The sequence below is a fragment of the Somniosus microcephalus genome, chromosome 4 (genome assembly GCF_052327205.1).
Source record: "Somniosus microcephalus isolate GS21.2 chromosome 4, FLI_Smic_1.0, whole genome shotgun sequence".
Lineage (NCBI taxonomy): Eukaryota > Metazoa > Chordata > Chondrichthyes > Squaliformes > Somniosidae > Somniosus > Somniosus microcephalus.
This window is the reverse complement of record NC_140990.1, coordinates 283577067-283602521: the sequence shown is the minus strand read 5'-3', so window position 1 is coordinate 283602521 and position 25455 is coordinate 283577067. Positions and strand designations below refer to the sequence as shown.

General features: G+C 42.6%; 1 protein-coding gene across 2 annotated transcripts in view; it reads left to right on the top strand.

The window, feature by feature from the left end:
* Positions 1-25455, top strand: part of ddx18 (DEAD (Asp-Glu-Ala-Asp) box polypeptide 18) — a 40188-nt gene that overhangs the window by 3932 nt on the left and 10801 nt on the right. For both annotated transcript variants that reach the window (XM_085986564.1, XM_085986565.1), the window contains exons 3-9: positions 51-206; positions 9995-10130; positions 12511-12611; positions 13131-13330; positions 17787-17901; positions 19266-19405; positions 24475-24636. In XM_085986564.1, coding sequence (XP_085842690.1) covers positions 51-206; positions 9995-10130; positions 12511-12611; positions 13131-13330; positions 17787-17901; positions 19266-19405; positions 24475-24636 — 1010 coding nt within the window. The remainder of the gene's footprint in view (positions 1-50; positions 207-9994; positions 10131-12510; positions 12612-13130; positions 13331-17786; positions 17902-19265; positions 19406-24474; positions 24637-25455) is intronic.

The window sequence follows — 25455 nt, the reverse complement described above, 5'->3', positions numbered from 1 at the left end:
TTAGTAACACACCTGACCATAGGCCAACTTTGTTTTATTCTTTATTGTAGAAACCAAAAAGCCAAAAAATGCAGAACTGAAGGAGGATGGTGAGCTAGAGGTGAACAAAGCTGATGACTTAGAAGTGGAGCAAGATCAAAGGGATGAGGAAAATGAAGAGCAAGCTGAAGATGGTGATGGGCCAACTTTGCCTTTGGGGTTGACAGGTAAATCTATTTGAGGTTTAAACCTTTGAATGCTGATGCACTGCTGCTATGTGCAAAAGCAAGCTATAATGATGTAAGCCAAAAATATCTCAGCAGAGTACATCAACTTCCTCTTCATCACAAGTGTTTGGTTGGTATGTGGAAATTGCGGATCTTCAGGACTGGATGTTGGATAAGCAGGCAGACAACAAGAGTCAGTGGATTGGTCAAGAGTGGTGAGGTACAGCTAGGTGTCACCAGCTTACATGTCAAATCTGATGCCGCCATCATATGTATATATTCAAGAAGGAGTTAGATATATTTCTTAAGGCTAAAGGGATATGGGGAGAAGACAGGGACAGGGTACTAATTTGGATGATCAGCCATGATCTCATTAAATGGCGGAGCAGGCACGAGGGGCCGAATGGCCTACTCCTATCTTCTATATTTTTCTATGTGTCTTCGGATGATGTCGCCAATGGGCAGCATGTAGATGAGGAGGAGGAGGAGGAGTAGGGGGCCAAGTATAGACTCTTGGGGACTCCAGTGGTAATGGCAGGAAAAGAACTAGAAATTGTCTGCCTACAACTGGATAGGTAAGAGTAGAGCCAATTGAGGGCAGTCATACTCAGCTGGACAGTGGAGGAGAGGCGCTGGAGGAGGATGGTATGGTCAACCATGTCAAAAGGTACAGAGAGGTCAAGAAGGATGAGGTGCACAGCTGTCCGTCATATAGGATGTAATCTGTGACTGATTAGGGCTGTTACGGTGCTGTGGCCGGTTAGAAACCTGATTTGGAGAGGTTCTGACATGGAGTTGTGAAAAAGATGGGCATGGATTTGGGAGCTGACAACATGTTCAAGGACACAAGGAAAGGTAGGTTGGAGATGGGGCAGTAGTTTGCAAGGACAGAGGGGTCAGTGTAGGTTTTTTGATGGCGATAATTTTGAAAGGGACTGTACTTGAGAGGGAACTGTATACAATGCCAACGAGCATGGAGGCGAGGAACTGAAGTTGGGTGGTTAGTAGTTTAGTGGGAATGGGGTTGATAGAGCAGGTGGGTATCATGGACGGTCAGATGCAGTCTTGATGTCAAGGGCAGCTGCTCTCGCCTCTCCTCTGGCATTCGGCTCTTGCATCCATGTCTGGATCAAGGTTGTGATGCAGTCTGGAGAGAAGTGGGTCTGGTGGCTTGATGGCACAATTGATGACTCCTTCCATCACTTGATGATCGGGACGTGGCTGATAGGATGATAATATGTCAGGATAGATTTATCCATTTTTGTGGATAGGATATACATGGGCAATCTTCCACGTTATTTGTTAGATTCAAGTGTCATAGCTGCAATAGAACAGCTTCGCTAAGGGAGCAGCTGGTGCACAGGGCTTCACCACCAGAGCCAGGATGTTGTCTCGGCTCATAGCCTTCGCTGTGCCCAGTGGACTTGGTTACTTTTGAATGTCACATGGAATAAACTGAATTGACTGGACTTTGCCATCTGATGGTTGGGACCTTGGGACAGCCGAGTAAAATCATACACTCAGCACTTCTGTCTGAAGATGCTTGCAAAGACCCTCAACTTTGTTTCTTGCACTTGTGCTGGCTCTAGTGTGGTTGAGGAGGTGATATTCTTGGATCCTGCTCTGCTGTTTGTTGTTGCAAAGCTTTGTTCTTCTGATCTGTTGGTTGTACAGAGTAAAATCAGTCAGTTATGATGCTTCAAGGCAATTATTTGATGCGTGCTGTTGAGATTAGATTATCTCAGGTCTTTCAAATAATCAGGATGGGGTGCAAACCAATATGGTGGGTATATTGTGTTTAATCGGAGGTTAAGACGGAATATAACACACTAGTTATACAGCAAAAACATATGACCGTGACAAGCAGCTGGTACCCGTCCCGATCAGACAGACGACTGGCGTGCGCGAATAGCTCGCCTTGTCTCACGTGCGCGAATAGCTCGCCTTGTCTCACGTGTCTCTCTGTCTCTTGAACTGTCCAAGAGCGTTACACTGAAGTCAGTATGGTATCCACCCTCAGGAGTCCTTTCTGAACTGTCCAAGAGTATTCGACCGAAGTCAGCATGATGTCCACCCTTGGGAATTCTCACTCCGCTGCCTGTGCTAATGGCTTTTCGGGTCTTGCTTTTATTCTCTTCTTAGTGGGTGGGTCTGGGGTAGAATATGGGCAGGACCATTTAACCTATAGAGGTTCCCCTTAAGACAAGGTGCCCAATGGTATGTCGAGTTTTTTGTTTTAACTTTCAGATAAAGGCCCTCCCTCCCCGAAGGGGTCTCATGCTTTTCCTCACATGTCTTACCTGTTTATACATTCTGAAAGCCCATCCATCTGATTTCCTCCTATCTCTCCTGTCCTTATCCTCCCAAGTTTGGAGTCAGACATGCCATTCTCGGCCTTCAGATGTTCATAGCTGCTTGTTATCAGTTATTTATGTTAGTTTTATATGCAAAACTAACTTTAAGTCCATTATCAGACTATTGTACCATGGAATGAATCATTAAATTCCCAAAGATATCTTCTATTCTCGCACACTGGTTAACTTACACGTTTTAAAAGTTTTTTTTAAACAAAGTCAAAATCCTAACTTAGTATTATAATAGTTATTAGCAGTAATGGAAGAAACATAGATTGGCCAAATCAGAGATACAGTCAACAACCTTCCTAGCACACAAACAGCAGACAGCTAGCCTGGGAAGCAAGGTCATATGTGATCGCCACAGTACAAAATGTTATCGCATCTGCAGGGAATTAAAAACATAAGCAAATTCTAAGCATCTATCCAGCTATTCTGAAGAGACACTTTTGTCTCAAGTTCTAATGCAATCATCTAAACACAGTATTATTCGCATCACAATTTCATTTGCATAACCATATACATTTTAGATAACCCCTAATTTCTAACTCTGCATGCTGACATTGTACCTTGCCAGCCTTTTTTTTTTAAGTTTAAACCCTGTTAGAAATTTTAAAAATGACTACTTCCTCTTTAAACTTCAACTGCTGAAGAAGTTATTCAAATTCTAATCTGAGATGCATTTTGTTTTGATTCTCTTTCACTTTGCCAAAAGCTTAAACCAATTCAAGTCAGGTGATTTGCTTTTATCTCCTCAACACTGGTGTGTTGTTTCATCTGTTTCAATGGAGCATCTGTTAGGAGGTGGAGAGAAATGGTTAAATGCACAGCCTGGATTTGTACACCGTTTTAGCTGGAATTAGCAATAGTTATTTAAGTAGATTTTGCTATGCTTGTATATACATTTTTCATACCATGTAAAGTAGGTATTTTCTTCAGTAGTGTCAATTTTAAGGAAAAGCAAGCATAACCCCGCTATTTAAGAAAGGGAGAGAGAAAACGGGAAACTACAGGCCAGTTAGCTTGACATCAGTAGTAGGGAAAATACTAGAATCTATTATTAGGGACGTGGTAACAGGGCACTTAGAAAATTATATGATTAGGCAGACTCAACATGGTTTTATGAAAGGGAAATCTGTTAAGGGCTTTTCGAAGATGTAACTAGTAGGATGAATAAGGGGGAACCAGTGGATGTAGTGTATTTGGATTTTCAAAAAGCATTTGCTAAGGTGCCACACAAGGGATTATTACACAAAATTAGGACTCATGTTATTGGGGGTAATATATTAGCACGGATTGAGGATTGGTTAATGGACAGAAAACAGAGTAGGAATAAACGGGACTTTTTCACGTTGGCAGGCTGTAACGAGCGGGGTACCACAAGAATCAGTGTTTGGGCCTCAGCTATTTATTACAATCTATATTAATGACTTAGATGAAGGGACTGAGTGTAACGTATCCAAGTTTGCTGATGATACAAAGTTAGGTGGGAAAGTAAGTTGTGAGGAGGATGCAGAGAGATATAGACAGGTTGACTGAGTGGGCAAGAACATGGCAAATGGATTACAATGTGGGGAAGTGTGAAGTTATCCACTTTGGTAGGAAAAACAAAAAAGTAGAATATTTTTTGAATGGTAAGAGACTGGGAAATGTTTGCACTCAGAGGGAACTGGGTGACCTTGTACATGAATCACAGAAAGTTAACATACAGGCACAGCAAGCAATTAAAGCAAATGGTATGTTAGCTTTTGTTATAAAGGGATTAGAGTATAATAGTAAAGAAGTCTTATACAATTATATAGGGCATTGGTGAGGTCACACCTGGAGTACTGTGTGCAGTTCTGGTCTCTTTACCTAAGGAAAGACATACTTGCCTTAGAGGGAGTGCAGCAAAGGTTCACTATAGGGCAATCCCATCACCCCTGGAACCAGTCTAAAGAGAGATTGAGTAGACTAGGTCTATATTCCTTAGAGTTTAGAAGAATGAGAGGTGATCTAATTGAAACACATAAAATTCTTAAGGGGCTTGACAGGGTTAATGCTGGGAAAATGTTTCCCCTGGCTGGGGAATCTAGAACATGAGATCCCAGTCACAGTAAGGGGTCGGCCATTTAGGACTGAGATGAGGAGAAATTTCTTCACTCAAAGGGTTGTGAATCTTTGGAATTCTCTACCCCGGAGAGCTGTGGCTGCTCAGTCGTTGAGTATATTCAAGACAGAGGTCGATAAATTTTTGGGAACGAAGGGAATTAAGGGATATGGGGATAGTGCGGGAAGGTGGAGTTGAGGTAGAAGATCTTGATCTTCGTGATCTTGATGAATGGCGGAGCAGGTTCGAAGGGCCAAATGGCCTACTCCAGCTTCTATTTCTTATGTTCAAGATCTTGCATTGTAAATAGTCAGAGTTACACAGCACAGAAAGAGGCCCATCGCGTCCGCGCCGGCCATCAAGCCCTGTCTAATCCCATTTTCCAGCATTTGGTCTGTAGCCTTGTATGCTATGGCATTTCAAGTGCTCATCCAAATGCTGCTTGAATGTTGTGAGGGTTCCTGCCTCTACCACCCTTTCAAGCAGTGAGTTCCAGATTCCAACCACCCTCTGGGTGAAAAAGTTCTTCCTCAAATCTCCTCTAAACCTCCTGCCCCTTACCTTGAATCTATGCCCCCTTGTTATTGACCACTCTACTAAGGGAAAAAGTTCCTTTCTATCTACCCTATCTATGCCCCTCCTAATTTTGTACACCTCAATCAGGTTGCCCCTCAGCCTTCTCTGCTCCAAGGAAAACAACCCCAGCCTGCCCAGTCTTTCTTCATAGCTGAAGCGCTCCAGCCCAGGTAACATCCTGGTGAACCTCCTCTGCACCCTCTCCAAAGCAATCACATCCTTCCTATAGTGTGGCAACCAGAACTGCACACAGTATTCCAGCTGTGGCCTAACCAGCGTTTTGTACAGCTCCATCATAACCTCCCTGCTCTTATATTCTATGTCTCGGCTAATGAAGGCAAGTATCCCATATGCCTTTTTAACCACCTTATCCACCTGTTCTGCCTTCAGGGATCTATGTACAGGAAACTTTGTGCTATCCGGCACCGACGGGACCAAGCTGTTGCCGTCCCATCAAAACTGCCGGACAAACCAGTGCTAATGTTGAAACATACGGAGATTTTGAGCTCCGTATCTGGCAACAAACCCACAGCTTCTAAACAGTCGGCAGTACCTTGCAAGCGTCTCTGTAGCTTAGCAACAGCTTCAGCGAGACCTTGCAGAGCCTGACTGGTGGGGGAAAAAAGCAACAACAAAAAAACCTAACGAAACGGCTCCTGATTTTTGCCGGTGTTTCGAGCATTCCGGACAGTTAACCTCCGGATAATACAAAGGTTCCTGTACATGCACACCAAGGTCCCTCTGGCCCTCTGTCTTTCCTAGGGTCTTACCATTCATTGTGTATTCCCTTGTCTTGTTAGTCCCGCCAAAATGCATCACCTCACACTTTTCAGGGTTAAATTCCATTTGCCACTGTTCCGCCCATCTGACCAACCCATCTATATCGTCCTGCAGACTGAGGCTACCCTCCTCGCTATTTACCACCCCACCAATTTTCGTGTCATCTGCGAACTTACTGATCATACCTTTTACATTCACATCCAAATCATGAATGTGGACCACAAACAGCAAGGGACCCAGCACCGATCCCTGCGGTACCCCACTGGACACAGGCTTCCAGTCACAAAAACAACCTTCAACCTTCGACCATCACCCTCTGCCTTCTGCCACTAAGCCAGTTTTGGATCCAATGTGCCAAGGCACCCTGGATCCCATGGGCTCTTACCTTCTTGACCAGTCTCCTATGCGGGACTTTATCAAAAGCCTTACTGAAGTCCATGTATACCACATCCACTGCACTACCTTCATCCACACATCTAGTCACCCACTCGAAAAATTCAATCAAATTGGTCAGACATGATCTTCCCTTGACAAAGCCATGCTGACTATCCCTGATTAATCCTTGCCTCTCCAAGTGGAGACTAATTCTGTCCCTCAGAATTTTTTCCAATAATTTCCCTACCACTGATGTTAGGTTCACTGGCCTGTAATTCCCTGGTTTATCCCTACTACCCTTCTTGAAAATGGTACTACGTTAGCTGTTCTCCAGTCCTCTGGCACATCCCTGTGGCCAGAGAGGTTCTGAAAATTTGTGTCAGAGCCCCTGCAATCTCCTCCTTTGCCTCACACAGCAGCCTGGGATACATCTCGTCTGGGCCTGGGGACTTATCCACTTTTAAGCCTGCTAAAACCGCTAGTACCTCCTCCCTCTCGATGCTAATACGTTCAAGTATATCACAGTCCCCCTGCCCGATTTCTATGTCTACATCGTCCTTCTCCATAGTGAACACAGATGCAAAAAATTCATTTAAAACCCCACCTACATCTTCTGGCTCCACACACAGATTGCCACTTTGGTCCCTAATGGGCCCTACTCTTTCCCTAGTTATCCTCTTGCCCTTAATATACTTATAAAACACCTTAGGATTTTCCTTTATTTTGCTCGCCAGTGTTATTTCATGGCCCCTCCTCGCTCTCCTAATTTCTTTTTTAAGTATCCCCCTGCACTTTTTATACTCCTAGGGCTTCCTCTGTCTTTAGTCCTTTGTATCTGCCAAAAGCCCCCCTTTTTTTCCTAATCCATTCTTGTATATCCCTTGACATCCAAGGTTCCCTGGGCTTGTTGGTCCCACCCTTGACCTTTATGGGAACATGTTGCCATTGTACTCTCTCAATTTCCTTTCTGAAAGACTCCCATTGCTCCGATGTGGATTTTCCTACAAGTAGCTGATCCCAGTCCACTTTGGCCAGATCCTGCCTTATCATATTAAAATCAGCCTTCCCCCAATTTAGAACCTTTATTTCCGGTCCATCTCTGTCCTTTTCCATGACTACCTTAAATCTCACCGAATTATGGTCACTGTCACCAAAGTGCTCACCTACTAACACTTCTACCACTTGCCTGGCCACATTCCCTAGAATTAGGTCCAGTACCGCACCCCCTCTTGTAAGACTTTCTACATGTTGGCTCAAAAAGCTCTCCTGGATGCACTTTAAGAATTCTGCACCCTCTAAGCCTTTCACACTCTGACTATCCCAGTTAATATTGGGGAAGTTGAAATCCCCCACTATTATGACCCTATTATTTGCACATTTCTCTGAGATTTGCCTACATATCTGTTCCTCTATCTCCCCCTGACTGGGGGCCTATAGTACACTCCCAGCAAAGTGCTTGCCCCCTTTTTTTTAAGTTCTATCCATATGGCCTCATTAGAGGAACCTGTTAATATATCATCCCTCCTTACAGCAGTAATTGACTCCTTAATTAATATTGCGACACCCCCTCCTCTTTTACCCCCCCCCCTCTGTCTTGCCTGAAGATTCTATACCCCGGAATATTGAGCTGCCAGTCTTGCCCCTCCCTCAACCATGTCTCCGTGATAGCAACAATATCATACTCCCATGTGTTCAACACCTTCAGTTCATCCACCTTATTCGCAAGACTTCTTGCATTAAAATAAATGCCATCCAGCCTTGCCCTACTCCCTTGTGCCGTTACATATTTGCTCTGCCTTCCAAGCTGACTTGTTTTTTCCTCTATATTTGGCTGTACATCACCCCCTATTATAGCTCCACTCTGTATCCCATCCCCCTGCCAAGTTAGTTTAACCCCCCCCCCCCCCCCCCCCCCAACAGTGCTAGCCAACCTCCCCGCAAGGATATTTGTCCCGTTCAGGTGCAACCTGTCCAACTTGTACAAGTCCCACCTTCCCCAGAAGCAGACCCAGTGATCCAGGAAACTAAAGCCCTCCCTCCTGCACCAACTCTTTAGCCACGCATTCATCTGCTCTATCCTCCTATTCCTATACTCACTAGCACGTGGCACTGGGAGTAATCCAGAGATTACAAACTTTGAGATCCTGCTCTTTAATCTGCTACCTAGCTCCCTAAATTCTTGCTGCAGGACCTCATCCCTCTTGCTACCCATGTCGTTGGTCCCAATGTGAACCACGACCTCTGACTGTTCACCCTCCCCCTTCAGAATGCCCTGCAGCCGTTCAGTGACATCCTTGACCCTGACACCAGGGAGGCAACAAACCATCCTGGAGTCACGTCTACGGCCACAGAAACGCCTATCTGTTCCCCTTACGATAGAATCCCCTGCCACTATTGCTCTCCCACTCTTTTTCCTCCCTTCCTGAGCAGCAGAAGCACCCCCGGTGCCAGGAAGTTGGCTGCTGCTGCCTTCCCCATGTAAGTCATCCCCCGCAACAGTATCCAAATCGGTATACCTGTTTGAGAGGGGGATGGCCACAGGGGTCCCCTGCACTACCTGCCTGCTTCTACTGCTCCGCCTGATGGTCACCCATTTCCCTTCTGCCTGTGCAGCCCTTACCTGCGGTGTGACCAACTCACTAAACGTGTTATCCACGACCCTCTCGGCATCGCGAATGCTCCAAAACTCATTCATCCGCAGCTCCAGTGCCTCAATGCGGTCTGCTAGAAGCTGCAGCTGGATACATTTCTGGCACACATGGTCGTCAGGGACACCAGCAGTGTCCCTGAATTCCCACATAGCGCAGATAGAAAAACTTCTCGCATCAGTGTGTTGGAGAAAATGTATAATCTAAAGTTGCACGATGCCACGCAGTTTAGGAAGTTGTACCTCTAATACATGTGAGAAAGAAAAGGAGGTTTCTAAGACACTAAAAAAGGTAAGTCACAAGCATCCTTTGTCAGATACACAAGTTGTCTAATGTTTTAGAATGCCACATAATATTGTCATATCTGTACAATAGCTAGCAAATGTCATTTGAAAAATACATAGGTTGTGAATGAAAACACATGAGCCTACTTATGTGTAAGATTGTAGAAGAATATATTTGTTGTATGATGGTGACTTGCTCAGTATAGTGGCAGTGACAGTTGGTCCCTTGTGAGGATATTTAAGGAAGTTACAGTTTTGTAATACATCACTGCCAACAACTTTACCCCGAGAGTGGTCAGAATGTGGAACTCGCTACCACAGGTAGTAGTTTTAGGCGAATAGCATAGATGCATTCAAGGGCAAGCTAGATAAGCACAAGAGGAAGAAAGGAATAGAAGGCTGTGCTGATGGGGTTAGGTGAAGATGGGTGGGAGGAGGCTCATATGGAGCACAAGTACTGGCTTGATCAGTTGGGCCGAATGGCTTGTTTCTGTGCTGTAAATACTTTGTAACTTTGTGACAGCATTTCTGCATTTTTAATGTGTGTTGGGGTGATTATGCTTTGAAATTTTTTAACAAAATGTGATTCTAAAGGAGTGGTAAGTGTCACTGATGTTTATGTGATGAATAGCTGCCCCTTCAGATGATACCTTTTAGCTAATTTCATATTCTTTGTGTTTAGGAGCTTTTGAAGACACTGCTTTTTCTTCCTTGGCTGACCTGGTTAGTGAGAATACTTTAAAGGCCATTACTGACATGAACTTTACTCATATGACACTAATTCAACAGAAAAGTATCCGACCTTTGCTGGAGGGCAGGTAAGATGTGTTGATCATATATTTAGTACATGCTCAACATTATTTGGGTACTGATTTTTAAAAGTGCCGGGTTTTTTTGTACCTTATCCCCCTGTCACTGTTTTGTCGTCCTGGTGGGCAAGTTAGACTACATCACTCGGATAAAACATCAGAGGTAGCATAAGATAGACCTCTCTTTTGAGCTTTCCTCCTTCACAGAAAATGGCGGTGTAGAAACTGTTGCCCATACAGCGTTATGCCGGAGGTCCCCAAGGATCTATCCGTGGCGCTGTCCTCTTGTTCGTCTGCTGCCCCTTGGTGGCATCATCCGCAGACGTGGGTTCAACTTCTACCTGTATGCTGATGACGCCCAGCTCTACCTCTCCACCACACTTGACTCCTCCACTGCCTCTTTGCTGTAAGACTGTATGTCCAACATCCAGCCTTTGAGCTGCAATTTCCTACATCTAAACATCTGGGAAGACTGAAGGCATCATCTTTGGTTCTTGCTTCAATCTCAGTACCATAGCTAACAGTTGTATTGTCTTCCCTGGCCACTGTCTCAGATAGTTTGCAACCTCAGCAGCCTATTTGACCCTGAGCGGAGCTTCCAACCCCATATTTGCCGATGACACCAAACTTGGGGGTGTGGCAAACAGTGATGATACTAATCAACTGCAGCAGGACATAGAAAGGGCAGACAAGTGGCAGATGGAATTTAATACAGAGAAGTGTGAGGTGATGCATTTTGGCAGAAGGAACAGGGAGAGGCAATATACACTTAATGGCACAGTTTTAAAGAGTGTGCAGGGACAGAGGGACCTGGGAGTTAATGTGCATAGGTCCCTGAAGGTGAGAGAGAGTGGTTAGCAAAGCATATGGGATCTTGGGCTTCATAAATAGAAGTATTGAGTACAAAAGTAGAGAAGTTATGCTGAACCTTTATAAAGTGCTGGTTAGGCCACAACTGGAGTATTACATCCAGTTCTGGTCACCACACTTTTTAGGAAGGATGTGAAGGCACTTGAGTGTGCAGAGGAGATTTACCAGAATAGTTCTGGGGATGGGGGATCTTAGCTACAAGGACAGGTTGGAGAAGCTGGATTTGTTTTCATTAGCGCAAAGGAGGTTGAGGGGTGATTTGATAGAGGTGTACAAGATTATGACGGGTTTTGGATAGGCTAGATGGGGAAAGGCTGTTCCCACTAATTGACAATACAAGGACTAGGGGACACAGATTTAAGGTTTTGGGCAAGAGATACAGGGGGGATGTGAGGAAAAACTTCTTACGCAGCGAGTGGTGAGGACCTGGAACTCACTGCCGATGGAAGTGGCGGAAGCGGAGACACTCAATGTTTTCAAGGGGAGACTGGATAGGCACTTGAGGGAACTAAACTTGCAGGGCTACAGAGATAGAGCAGGGGAATGGGACTGACTGGATTGCTCTACAGAGAGCTGGCACGGACTCGATGGGCCGAATGGCCTCCTTCTGTGCCGTTATGACTCTGTGACTCACCATCACAAAGACTGTCTACTTCCACTTCCATAACATCATCTGTCTCCGCCCCTGCTTCAACACCTCTACTACCGAAACCTTCATCCATGCTTTTGTCGTGCCAGACTTGCCTATTCCAATGTTCCCCTGGCCTGCCTCCTATCCACCACTCTCTGTAAACTTCGGCTATCACAACTCTGCTGCCCATACCCTACCCACAACAAGACTCGCTCACTCATCTCTCCTGTATTCACTGACCTACATTGGCCTCAAATTTAAAATTCTCATCCTTGAATTTAAGTCCCTTCATGGCCTCGCTCCTCCTTATCTCTCTGAATTTCCTCCAGCCCTGCAACCCCCCACCCCAAAACTCTTGTTCCTCTGACCACTTGTGCATGCTCCCTTCTCTCTGCTCCACGATTGGCGGCGATGCCTTTAGCTTCCCAGGTCCCACACTCTGAAATTCTCTCCCTTAAACTCCTCGACCTCCCTCTACTCCATTTAAGAGCCTCTTTAAAACCCACCTCTTTGATCAAGCTTTTGGTCATTCCCACCCTAATATTTCATTTGGCTTGGTGTCATTTTTATTGATTATGCATTTGGGACATTTTTCTACATTAAAGATACTAAATAAATGCAATGTGTTGACGCAGCAGAAGATGATCTGAATTGAGGGTGCTGTTACTTTGAAAACATATTTAAAGTGAATTATATCCTTTTTCTGCAGTTGCCATGTTTGTTCACAGTATTTGATCCAATAAATCGTTCCCTGTTAATGGATGTAAATTTGTAAGACGTGTTTTCCTGTGTACTGCATATTCATTCAATAGAGGCGGTAATAAAAGTGAGGAAGAGATGACTAGAGCCAAGGCTATAAAATTAAATCTTTTCCCTATTGTTTTTTAGGGATATTCTGGCTGCTGCTAAGACAGGCAGTGGGAAAACGTTGGCATTCCTCATTCCTGCCATTGAACTGATCTACAAACTTAAGTTCATGCCTAGAAACGGTAAACAAATGGCTCAAGTTGTAACTACTTTAGTTGATTGAAGCTAGATGCATGTACATCCACTATTTGACACAGTAGTTTAGTATAATTTATAAAAAAGATTTTAATTATTCAAATAGAACATGTTTAATTCTTTGTGTTTGGAACAATATGCTTATACATTCTAGATAAGAGCATTAATTTTAAAACTCATTGGATCAGTGGCTGAAATTGTTTCTGAAAGAAGAACTTATCAGTTATGAGTGTAGAGTAAGTAATTGTCTCCCTGGTTAACCTTATTTCAAGCCTTACAAATGTATTCTCTTGGAAAAATCCATTAAAATATGTAATGCTATAGAAAGTATCCTCATTGAGCCTGTTTTTGAGATGATTTCCGCCTCCTTCCCTCCACCCTAAATATATCATAATTCTTTGCTAATAAAGTCATCCTAATTTTGAAGCAGAAATAGATAAGATATATTGTTCGTGAAGCTAAGCTGAGGTTTTGGTCGGTAATTGAAAATAAGTTTGTTTCCTCAGGGACGGGTGTCCTCGTTCTTTCACCTACTCGGGAATTAGCCATGCAAACATACGGTGTTCTGAAAGAACTAATGGCACACCATGTTCACACTTATGGTTTGCTCATGGGAGGCAGCAACAGAACCGCAGAAGCACAAAGATTGGCAAATGGAATCAACATCATAATAGCAACGCCAGGCAGACTTCTGGATCATATGCAGGTATTATGCATTTATCACTTCAACTCTGAGTAAATATATGTAAGAAAGGAAGGGTGACCCCGAGCTTCCGATCGCTTGTCGCTTTAATTCACCGCTCCATTCCCACTCGGACCTCACTGTCCTTGGCCTCTTGCATTGTTCCACAGAAGCTCAGCGTAAGCTTGAGGAACAGCACCTCATCTTTCAATTAGGCACTTTACAGCCCTCTGGACTCAACAATTTCAGATCATAACCTCGGCCCCTATCATATATATATTTTTTATCCACACTTTTTGTTTGTGCCTTTTTTTCTTCCCTCCCACATGACAGCTGTCTTTCATTCTGCCAGCGCAATTCTCACTTCAGCTAGAGCCATCCTTTGTTTCTTAAGCTGTCCCATTGCCATCTCCCCTTGCCTTGGTGCCTCTTAATGCCTCTTTTCTTCTCCTGCCTTCCATCCTATCACAGACCTTCCCTTTTGTTCTTTCATCCCCTCCCCCATTTCCCAGCCCCTAAACTTGCTTTAAAATCTGTTCCATTTCCTGCTTTTTTCCAGTTCTGACAAAAGGTCTTCAACCTGAAACGTTAACTCTGTTTCTCTCTCCACGGATGCTGCCTGGCCTGCTGAGTTTTTCCAGCGTTACCTGTTGTTATTTCAGATTTCCAGCATCCGCAGTATTTTGCTATTATGTAAGAAAGGGCTTGCATTCAGATAGCACCCTTCATGACTTCAGGACATCACAAAGCACTTCACAGCCAATTATGTATTTTTAGAATGACCTGTAAAGTGCAATAGTGGGGATCAGGAAATCTGTTTTCGTGATGTTAGTTGAGGGATAAATGTTGGCCAGGACACCAGGAGAACTCCCCAACTCCTCTTCGAATAGTGTTATGTCCACCTGAGAGGGAGATGGGCCCACGGTTTAATGTCTCAACTGAATGACAGCACCTCCAACAGTGCAGCACTTCCTCAAAGGAAATTTTCTGGTATCCGGCACGGACGGGACCGACGTGATGCTGGTTCAGCAACAATTCCGGATAACCGAACGCTATAGTGAAAGATACAGATCTTAGAGCTCCGTATGAAGCAACAAACCCTGTTGCGAAGCAACAAACCCTGTTGCTTAGCAACAGCTTCAGAAGAACGTCCACAAGTTGCAAGTGTCTCTGAGGCTTAGCAACAGTTGCAGCCAAACCCTTGCCTTCCTCAATTTGTTGCTGTGCAAGTAATAAAAGTTAGCTGAAACCGACTCCTGAATTTTGCCGGTTAACCGACATTGCCGGTTAATCGAAAGTTTCCTGTACTGCATTGATATGCCAGCCTAGATTATGTGCTCAAGTCTCTGGAGTGGGGCTAGAACCCACAACCTTCTGACTCAGACGAGAATGAGTGAGTACCACTGACATTTATAAAATGTTATCAAACATTATTCTTTACAGTATTCATTGAACCTGAATACTCACATTTTTAAAATATATTTCACTATATTTTCTCTCTTCTGGTGGCATTGGCTCCTAATGTGGCATTGTGCCACAGATATAAAAACAGAAAATGCTGGAAATACTTATCAGATCAGGCAGCATCTGTGGAGAGAGAGAAGCAGAGTTAACATTTCAGGTCGATGACCTTTCAGCAGTTCTGATGAAAGGTCATCGACCTGAAACGTTAACTCTGTTTCTCGCTCCTCAGATGCTGCTCGACTTGTTGAGGATTTGCAGCATTGCAGTATTTCGCTTTTTTAATAGTTCCACAGGTCCTGGTCGCCCTTTAGCACCTTGCTCAGTGTATGAGCCTTGACATAGGAGTGTCAGAATGCTATTCCATCATAGGGTCATTGCAGCCAAGCCCAATCCATCCCCATCCAGTATCCATAGATGTACACTTCCAGTAGGAATTACTTTCCAAGTTGAAAGGTGCTGCTGGAATTTGTAGTGTTCCAACAGCTGCCCTGGCTGAGATCAGCTGGTTTAGCGTGGCCTAGCCTGGGCACTGAATCTGGAATGTTCATGGTCTGTGATGTTTTTGTATTTAATTTTGTATTTCAAAATGTATTTCTAAACCTTTTACAGTATCTAGAACAATACGCTCAAACTCTTTGTCCAGATGTTCCTGGATCTGGCTAGCTACTGCAAAGAAGGTGTTCCATTCAGCATATGTTCTTAATTTCCTAAGGGAGTGCCTCTTCCAAGACAGACCCAGATATTTTTCCAACTGGGGATGAATTGAACAAATGATGAGTTAAAGACCATTGGCAAATTTGTGGAGAAGGAATCTGGCTGTGATGTCTGTTATTGCCCTGGAAAGTGGTGACTGCTATCACTTTCTTCGGTTCTGACACTGTTATTCATGCCAGGGCCTTGGATTGTGTCTCCTAGCTGTTGGCAATGTTGGAATTTGTTTTTCCTTTTTATTTTGACTTACTTTAATTGGCTCAGAGTACTAGTCATGTATGAATGGTGTAGGAGGGCATATCTGGGAAAATATCTTTCAAATAAGGATTGGGCAAGCATTTGTACAGCAGCGTGAACTTTTAGCAATTGGCTGAGGGACGGATGGGTGACTATCTTGCATGACATTTACTGTACACAGCATCCCTCCATGGCCTCACCCCTCCCTATCTCTGTAACCTCCTTCAGCCCTACAACTCTCCGAGATAGCTTTGCTCCTCCAATTCTGGCCTCTTGCACATCCCCGATTTTAATCGCTCCACCATTGGTGGCCGTGCCTTCAGCTGCCGAGCACCTAAGCCCTGGAATTCCCTCCCTAAGCCCCTCTGCCTCTCTACTTCCATCCTTTAAGCTGCTCCTTAAAGCCTACCTCTTTGACCAAGCTTTTGGTCATCTGCCCTAATACCATCTTGTGTGGCTCGGTATCAAATTTTGTTTGATAATGTTCCTGTGAAGCGCCATGGGACGTTTTACTACATTAATAAAGGCGTTACAAGTTGTTGGTGCATAATCGGAATTCTCTTGAGCTTGAGAGATATCGATGAGGCTACTGGAACCCAACAATCTCATAATTTTGGGCTTGTCTATAATTCAACCATTCTGGGCTATGATTTTAAGAGAGGTCAAGATAATGACAGGATTGGCTTAAGCTACTCCATTCTAGTGTTTTCTATAACTACTTGTCAGATTTTATTGGCTAGCTAATTGACCCGCTGTGTACCTTCAGAACATATTTGCTGTTCATGTGTTGCTAAGCGGCCTGTTAGGATTCAAATGCTCAGGAGAATAAGCTGGTCTGACGGTATAGTTTACACGCTCCACTTTAAACCAGGTTAGATTCATGTCTTTGCAGTACTTCAAAATGGGAGATCACAATCAGTAGGGGTCCATATGACAAAAGTTGGGTGTCTATGCTTGGGCGTAAAAGGAAGGAGCCTGTGGCACTGGTTTTTTTCATCTCCATGTTATGGTAGACAATATCTTAAGCTTATCCTTTACATAGGATATACGGCACAGAAACAGGCCATTAGGCCCAACCAGTCCATGCTGGCGTTTATGCTCCATACGAGCCTCCTCCCATCTTTCCTCTAACTATCAGCATAACCCTCTATTCCATTTTCCCTCATATGCTTATCTAGCCTCCCCTTAAATGCATCTATACTATTTGCTTCAACCACTCCCTGTGGTAGCGAGTTCCACATTCTTATCACTCTTTGGGTAAAGATGTTTCTTCTGAATTCCCTATTGGATTTTTTGGTGACTACCTTATATTGATGGCCTCTAGTTATGCTCTTCCCCACAAGTAGAAACATTCTCTCTCTACCCCTCTATCAAAATTTTTCAGAATTTTAAAGCCCTCTATTAGGTCAGCTCTCAGCCTTTTTTCAGGAGAAAAGAGACCCAGCCTATTCATTCTTTCCTGATATGTATACCCTCTCATTTCTGGTATCATCTTTGCAAATCTTCTACACCCTCTCCAGTGCCTCTATATTCTTTTTATAATATGGCGACCAGAATTGTATGCAGAACTCCCAAGTGTGGTCTAACCAAGGTTCGATACAAGTTTAGCATAACTTCCCTACTTTTCAATTCTATCCCTCTAGGAATAAACCCTAGTGCTTGGTAACTCTCTGGCTTCCTTTATTCCTTTGCCCATGTGCTTGTTTTTGTTTTTGTATAATATTCCTTTCTGATTGTTTTACTTGGATTGGATTGACCTAGAACTGGAACTTCTAATCTTGATGTTTTCAAATCGCATTAATTCCTTTCTCATTGAGCAGAACATTTCTTCCCAACTTTGCATCGCACATAATGGATCTGCCTTAATGTTCTTTTTTCCTCTGAATGCCTCATATTGTATGTGTGTGCGCCTAGTTGTATGTATTTTTGAAAAATTCATAAAATCTGGGGAAAGATGTTCAGATAATGAGATTGAAAAATCTTCCACTTAGACACAGAGTGCGTAAAATATTTGGATGTCTTGAGACCGTGAATGTATGATCTTATTTTGCTAATCTCTTCTTGGCAGAATACACCAGGGTTTATGTTCAAGAACCTGCAGTGTCTGGTAATAGATGAAGCGGACCGTATCCTAGAAGTGGGATTTGAAGAGGAATTGAAACAGATCATCAGACTTCTGCCAAGTGCGTTAATCCAATCATTCCAATCATTTTATTTTTACTGTATCGGAACGATGGGTGCAATATATTTTAAAATATTCTTAATCTTCATTTTCACTGTGATAATTTTTTTTTCCAAGATCCCAGAAATACAATACAAAATATTTCCCATTTCAAATTGATTTTCACCTTTCTAGTCAGGATAACTTAAGACTTCGTCATTCCATCACTGCATTTACAATCTTCAGACAAACTGTCTCAACGTTCATGTAGCCTAAGATAATTTGCCACCCTGATTTGTCGTCACATTAGAATCTAGCTTGTTCATAGCGAAAATCCCTAATCTGTTTTAAGCAAATATGTATTAACTTATTTGGATTTTTAAATACTCAGAGAAAGGATACTATGTGCAGGGATGTACTTAAGTACTTTCCCCTTTGATTATGCTTCACTAATTAGCATTCTTAAATTTGGCATGTTGCGGTAGCTGGCTGGTTCCTTAAAAAAGTGGTATGCTGTACTTTTTTTGACACTAACCCAATCATTTGGCCTGGAGTTGGGAAGTGCCTGTGTTTTTGAGGCATTTGTATAGATTTTTTTTCCTTTCAGTTCTGTTTCATTATGTCTTGCCTGAATATTCAGTGTGTTTGCAATTTATTCATTGTCTTCCTATTTTACCTCTTTTTTTCTGAAGTCACTGACACCTTGCTGATGCATGGTTCTGCCAGTACCAGCGGTCATCCAGTACCCTGAGTTAATGGATATTTTTCATGTGTGAGCCTTGATTGTGAATACAAGCATGGAAGTCATCAAACCAAGCTTGACCCTGTTTTCACCTAACATCCCAACATGTACTTTCCAGCAGGGTCCCTGCAAAAATCAAAATCCCATCTCCATCTCTTCCCTAGTTTGTAGATTTTTAATTTCTCAATTTAAGGATTAGTTGTATCTGCCTTCATGCCTAAAAAGTTGTACAAAGTTAGGTAACAAAACGAAAGGCTACACAAATTCAATGCAGCAATCTGTTACAGGGTCAGAAGTTACTGCAGGAAGGAAAAGGAATGGAATGGCACAGATGCAGTAGTACAAGGGTTTTTTTTTCTCCAATCACTCCACGGCAATTAACAGCAAATATTTTTGGATGCTTGACCGTTTGTGGGTAAACTTTATAAACTAGCTTAAATTTGCTTCGTTCTGACCTTCATAAATATTTCTCGGATATGAACATTGGTTCTAATTTAATACTAAGGGTGCATTTTACTTTGTTGACTGGCAAAAAACACCAACCTTTTTGCTAATATTAGCAATTGAAGAAAAATATGCCCTAGAAAATGAAGATGTTTGAAACAAAAGGAAATTAATTTGAAGTAACTCCAAAACCTTTACAGAGCGGCGGCAGACAATGCTTTTCTCTGCTACACAAACTCGTAAAGTGGAAGATTTGGCCAAAATCTCACTGAAGAAAGAACCTTTGTATGTGGGTGTTGATGACGACAAAGAAACTGCAACTGTAGATGGCCTTGAACAGGTGAGATGAATGCCTTTTTTTCAGTACTGTGTTTTTGTTTTTGCTTGTATTTACATATTGGGTTATTGATCAAGCAAATACACGCATGACAACATTTGTCAGAAGTTACTGGGGTTAAATTTAATATACCACCTGTAGTTCAAAACGCAATGTTTTCCCACAGTTCTTTAGCAATTTACTTGCCAAAGCAGTTGAAAATAGTGAGCAGATTTGTGCCAGTGGCGGGAAATGCTCTGGACCGTGATCCACAATGCCTTACAACCTCAGTTCTGTGATCTTCTGAGAAGAGGTAGATTTTCTCTTGAGGCTGTTGTTCATACTCTCTCCATGGTCTCACTCCACCTGACCTCAGTGGAGCTAATTCTCTGCTTTTGACTCTTGATTACTGCCCCTAACCTGGTCTTCCGGTCCATCTTCAGAGGTTACTCTTTGGAACTTTCTTCCAAAGACTTTGTCTTGCTGCTTCTTTCCCTTCCTGAAGGTCTTCTAAAACTGTCTGAAGGGTCAATTCCTTTCAGGATACGCTTCAATCACCACCTGGCACTTTCCCAAGCAAGTGTAGCCAATGCAACATCTGTCCATTTGTGCCTTCACAAGTCATTGGTCAGAACCCTAACATGTCTTCCATCTGAGACAGCAATTTATTTATATTTCTTCACTGCTCATAGGGGCGAACACTTTGATAAGCATCTGTACTATCCATTAACAAGATTCTGACCTCACTGTAACTTGCCACATGAACTTCCTGCTGTTCCCATTCTGATCTTTCTGGCTTTGGCAATTATGTTCAACACATGCTTAAGGAACAGTATCTCATCTTCATTTTGACCTGAACATTGACATTAGCAACTTGGCTGTCTCCTCCATTTTCCTGATGAAGGTCATCGACCTGAAATGTTAACTCTTTCTCTCTCCATAGATGCTGCCTGACCTGCTGAGTGTTTTCCAACATATTCTATTTTTATTTCAGATTACCAACATCCACGGTATTTTGCTTTTGTCCTGCTGTTTTCTTTTCTGTTTCATCTTCCAACCACATATTTTGGCTCCTTGAGTTGATCTTTGTTTTTATCATTCAGCTATTTCTCACCACTTTCTAGGTTTTTTTAAAGAGGAAAGAAACCTGCTTACAGAGACTATTAAAACCCATTAATTAATTGTTGCTTCGTGATGATGTACCTAACCTGACATCACTTTTGCTTCTTCTTGTCTCCTCTCCATTTTATTTGGTCATATGAAGTAACTCATTAATTTCCGAGTTATAACAGAGGCTTTCAGTGCTATTGTGTCTGCCGACTTGAGCAGTGGCTTAGCCAAGCCCAGTAGTACCATCAGCAGGCATATAGTGGAATTGCAGCTGTTCATAAACTTCACAATGGCCTCAATTAACCAGCCTACAGTATCCTCGAATGTTCTCTATGGTCTGAAGTTAAAATGAAATCAACATTTCAGTTGAAATTTATACCATGGCACGTCAAAAGAATGTTTCATTTCTAAATTATGTATAAATTCTTGTGTTTTATGTTCTAGAAAATTAATGTCATAAGTTTATCTAAAACAAGTTTTTTGTTCTAGTCCAAAACACCAGAGCACTTTTAATTTTGGGGTGTTTTGGATTGTACTGTGCCCAAGTGAACTCAACATGTTTATTATGATAAAATAAATGTTTTTTAAGGGGTTATATTTTTGTGTGGACGGTGGGGAAATCATCCGATAATTGGGTGATGAATGCATTCATCATTCTATGCTGTTGTCCTACTGAAAGTATTCCCCGTCCAATATATTGTCCTTTCCCTATTTCATTTATATCTCGTACTTTCTGTTTTCACTAATCGGAGTTCAGGGAACAACTAATCTGCCGATAACTAACCTCAGCACAGCAACAGGGGTCGGCTCCATAATAATGACTACATGAAGCTGATGTATGCATGAATAAAATTAAGGCTGTTTCCTTCCACATAATACATTTTTGCACCAATGCATTTTCCCTCCCTGATCAGTGCTTCAAGTTAATGTGACTTCTCATTTTCCAAGTGTATGATTCATAAGAATAATGTCTAAACTTTTCCTTTTTTTCCAATTCTAATTTTGCCAAAATTACTGGTATATTTAAAGGTGATCATATATACATGCTAGTGAGATCACCCTATGTGAAGAGTGATGCAGGGAATTTAAGAGGAAGGCACAGTGGTCTTTTAAATCTTGAAACACAAATGATATTTTTCTCCAAAAGTTTTTTTCAAATTTTCCTCTGAGGAGGGAAACATAGAAACATTGAAGATAGGAGCAGGAGTAGGCCATTCGGCCCTTCGAGCCTGCTCTGCCATTCAATGAGATCATGGCTGATCATCCAAATTCAGAACCCTGTTCCTGCCTTCTCCCCATATCCCTTGATCCCTTTAGCCTTAAGAAATATATCCAACTCCGTCTTGAATATATTTAATGAACTGGCCTCCAACGCCCTCTGTGGCAGAGAATTCCACAGGTTCATCACTCTCTGGGTGAAGAAATTACTCCTCATTTCAGTCCTAAATGGCTTACCCCTTATCCTTAGACTATGACCCCTGGTTCTGGACTCCCCGGCCATCAGAAACATCCTTCCTGCATCTAGTCTGTCCAGGTCTGACAGAATTTTATAGGTTTCGATGAGATCCCCTCTCAGTCTTCTAAACTCCAGTGAGTATAAGCCCAATCGACACAATCTCTCCTCATACATCATTCCTGCCATCCCAGGTATCAGCCTGGTGAATCTTCGCTGCACTCCTTCCATGGCAAGAATGTCCTTCCTCAGGTAAGGCGACCAAAACTGCACACAATACTCAAGGTGCGGTCTCACCAAGGCCCTGTACAACTGTAACAAGACATCCTTGTTCCTGTACTCGAACCCTCTTGCTACAAAGGCCAACATACCATTTGCCTTCTTAACCGCCTGCTGCACCTGCATGCTTACCTTCAGCGACTGGTGCACAAGAACACCCAGGTCTCTTTGCACTTCCCCTTCTCCCAATCTATTGCCATTCAAATAATAATCTGCCTTCCTGTTTTTGCCACCAAAGTGGATAACCTCACATTTATCCACATTATAGTGCATTTGCCATGTTTCTGCCCAATCACCCAACCTGTCCAAATCGTACTGGAGTTTCACGACATCCTCCTCACCGCATACCCTCGCACCCAGCTTCGTGTCGTCTGCAAATTTGGAGATATTACATCCAATTCCCTCGTCCAGATCATTAATATATATTGTGAACAGCTGGGGTCCTAGGACCGATCCTTGCGGTACCCCACTAGTCACTGCCTGCCACTCGGAAAACGACCCGTTTATTCCAACTCTTTGCTTTCTGTCCGCCAACCAGTTCTCTATCCAAGTCAATACCTTGCCCCCAATCCCATGTGCCTTAATTTTGCACGCTAATCTCTTATGTGGGACCTTATCGAAAGCCTTCTAAGTCCAAATACACCACATCCACTGGTTCTCCCTTATCTATTTTACCAGTTACATCCTCAAAAAATTCCAGTAGATTAGTCAAGCATGATTTACCTTTTGTAAATCCATGTTGACTTTTTCCGATCCTGTCACTGCTTTCCAAGTGCTCTGCTATTACATCTTTTATAATGGACTCTAGCATTTTCCCCACTACAGATGTCAGGCTTACCGGTCTATAATTCCCCTCTTTTTCTCTACCACCTTTTTTGAATAGTGGGGTAACATTAGCTACCCTCCAATCCATGGGTACTGTTCCAGAGTCTATCGAGTTCTGAAAGATGACCAGCAATGCATCTACTATTTCTAGGGCCACTTCCTTAAGTACCCTGGGATGTAGATTATCAGGCCTTGGGGATTTATCGGCCTTCAGTCCCATCAATTTACCTAACACCATTTCCCTACAAATACTGATTTCTTTCAGTTCCACCCTTTCATCAGACCCTACGTTCCCCGGCATCTCTGGGAGGTTATTTGTGTCCTCCTTTGTGAAGACAGAACCAAAATATGTATTTCGTTGGTCTGCCATTTCTTTGTTCCCCATTATAAATTCCCCCGATTCTGACTGCAAGGGACCTACACTTGACTTCACCAATCTTTTTCTCTTCACATATCTATAAAAGCTTTTACAGTCAGTTTTTATGTCCCCTGAAAGCTTACTCTCATATTCTATTTTCCCTTTCTTAATTAATCCCTTTGTCCTCCTTTGTTGAATCCTAAACTGTTCCCAATCCTCAGGATTATTGCTTTTCTGGCCAATTTATATGTCCTCTCCTTGGATCTTGTGCTATCCCTAATTTCCCTTGTTAGCCACGGTTGAGTCACCTTTTTTGTTTTATTTTTATGCCAAACTGGGATGAACAAATTCTGTAGCTCATCCATTCGGTCTTTGAATGTTTGCCATTGCCTATCCACCGTCAACCCTTTGAGTGCCATTCCCCAATCAATCCTACCCAACTCGCTCCTCAGACCATCGTAGTTTACTTTATTTAAATTGAGGACCCTAGTTTCTGAGTCAACTACTTCATTCTCCATCTTAATGAAGAATTCGATCATATTATGATCGCTTCGACCCAAGGAGCCTCGTACAAGATTGCTAATTAATCCTTTCTCGTTACATAATACCCAGTCTAAGATGGCCTGATCTCTGGTTGGTTCCTCGACATATTGGTCCAGGAAACCATCCCGTAAACACTCCAGGAATTCCTCCTCAGTAATGTTACTAATTTGGTTAGCCCAATCTATATGTAGATTAAAGTCATCCATGATGACTGCTGTGCCCTTATTGCACGCTTCTTTAATTTCCCTTTTAATGCCACCCCCAACCTTCGCCTTACTGTTGAGAGGTCTATATACCACTCCCAGTAACGTTTTTTTCCCCTTAGAAAGTTAAAACTGATCACCTTTAAATATACCAGTAATCCTGCAGTTTTAAAAAGACTGGTGCATTGTCCACAGAACAGTAAAACCCACAAGACAGCACAATGAAACAAAATATTTCACTATATGTATTTTACTTGCTGAAGGATATACAGTTCATGTGCAATACTTAATTAAATACTGACTGATTTGCCTTCATGTTTAGGGTTATGTAGTTTGCCCATCTGAGAAAAGATTCCTCTTGCTCTTCACTTTTCTAAAGAAGAACCGTAAGAAGAAGCTCATGGTTTTCTTCTCTTCATGCATGTCTGTGAAGTATCACTATGAGCTCTTGAACTACATCGACCTACCTGTTATGGCAATTCATGTGAGTAAAAAAAAAAAAAATTGCCAATCTTCTCTTTCTGCATCATTTCGGAAACTGTTGCTGGGTATGGTTTCACACATGCCAGTTGCCTCTGGTGCTCCATCCAACTGGCAATCACTCACATGTGAGCTATGGGTGTTGAGTAGGTTATTCAAACCATGAGGGAAATTTCAACAAGCCTGGTGTACCCACATACCCTTTTAGCATAGTCACTGAATAGTGATCAAGCGTGGGAACTCCAGCCTATTTTCTCCTCCCTAATCCATGGACATTAAGGCTATTTGTAGTACTCTTAGTGCTACCACTGAGATCAGCTAACTTAGCACAGACCAGACATTGGCTTGGAGCCTTCCTGGTCTGTATGATGCATCTGATCAGTGAACAAACCTGTTGAGCCATGGAAACAGGGATCTCTCTATTGTGTCTTGATTGCACTGGGTAGCTTATGATAACGCTATTGCGTTTTGTATTGGACGTGCCCGTTTATGGAAATGTACTCTTAATAATTTAAATTCTCCCTTATGGTAGCACCGTTAGTAATTTCTAGCTAGTTACTTAGGAAAAAAATACACAAATGTATTCTATAAATATAGTTTAAAATGATTGCATTTCTGAGCTATCCATTGACTAACGTTTCCATTCGTTTAGAAAAAACTTAGCTGCTTCATCAATTATGGATGTGGACAGTGCTGGCAAGAGACATTTATTGCCATTTGTACTTGTCCTGATAAGGTGTTGCTGGTCCATAAATAGCGATTAGGCAACGACATAGCATGGGACTGGAATTACATGTAGGGTAACAGTGAGTAATGGTTGCAG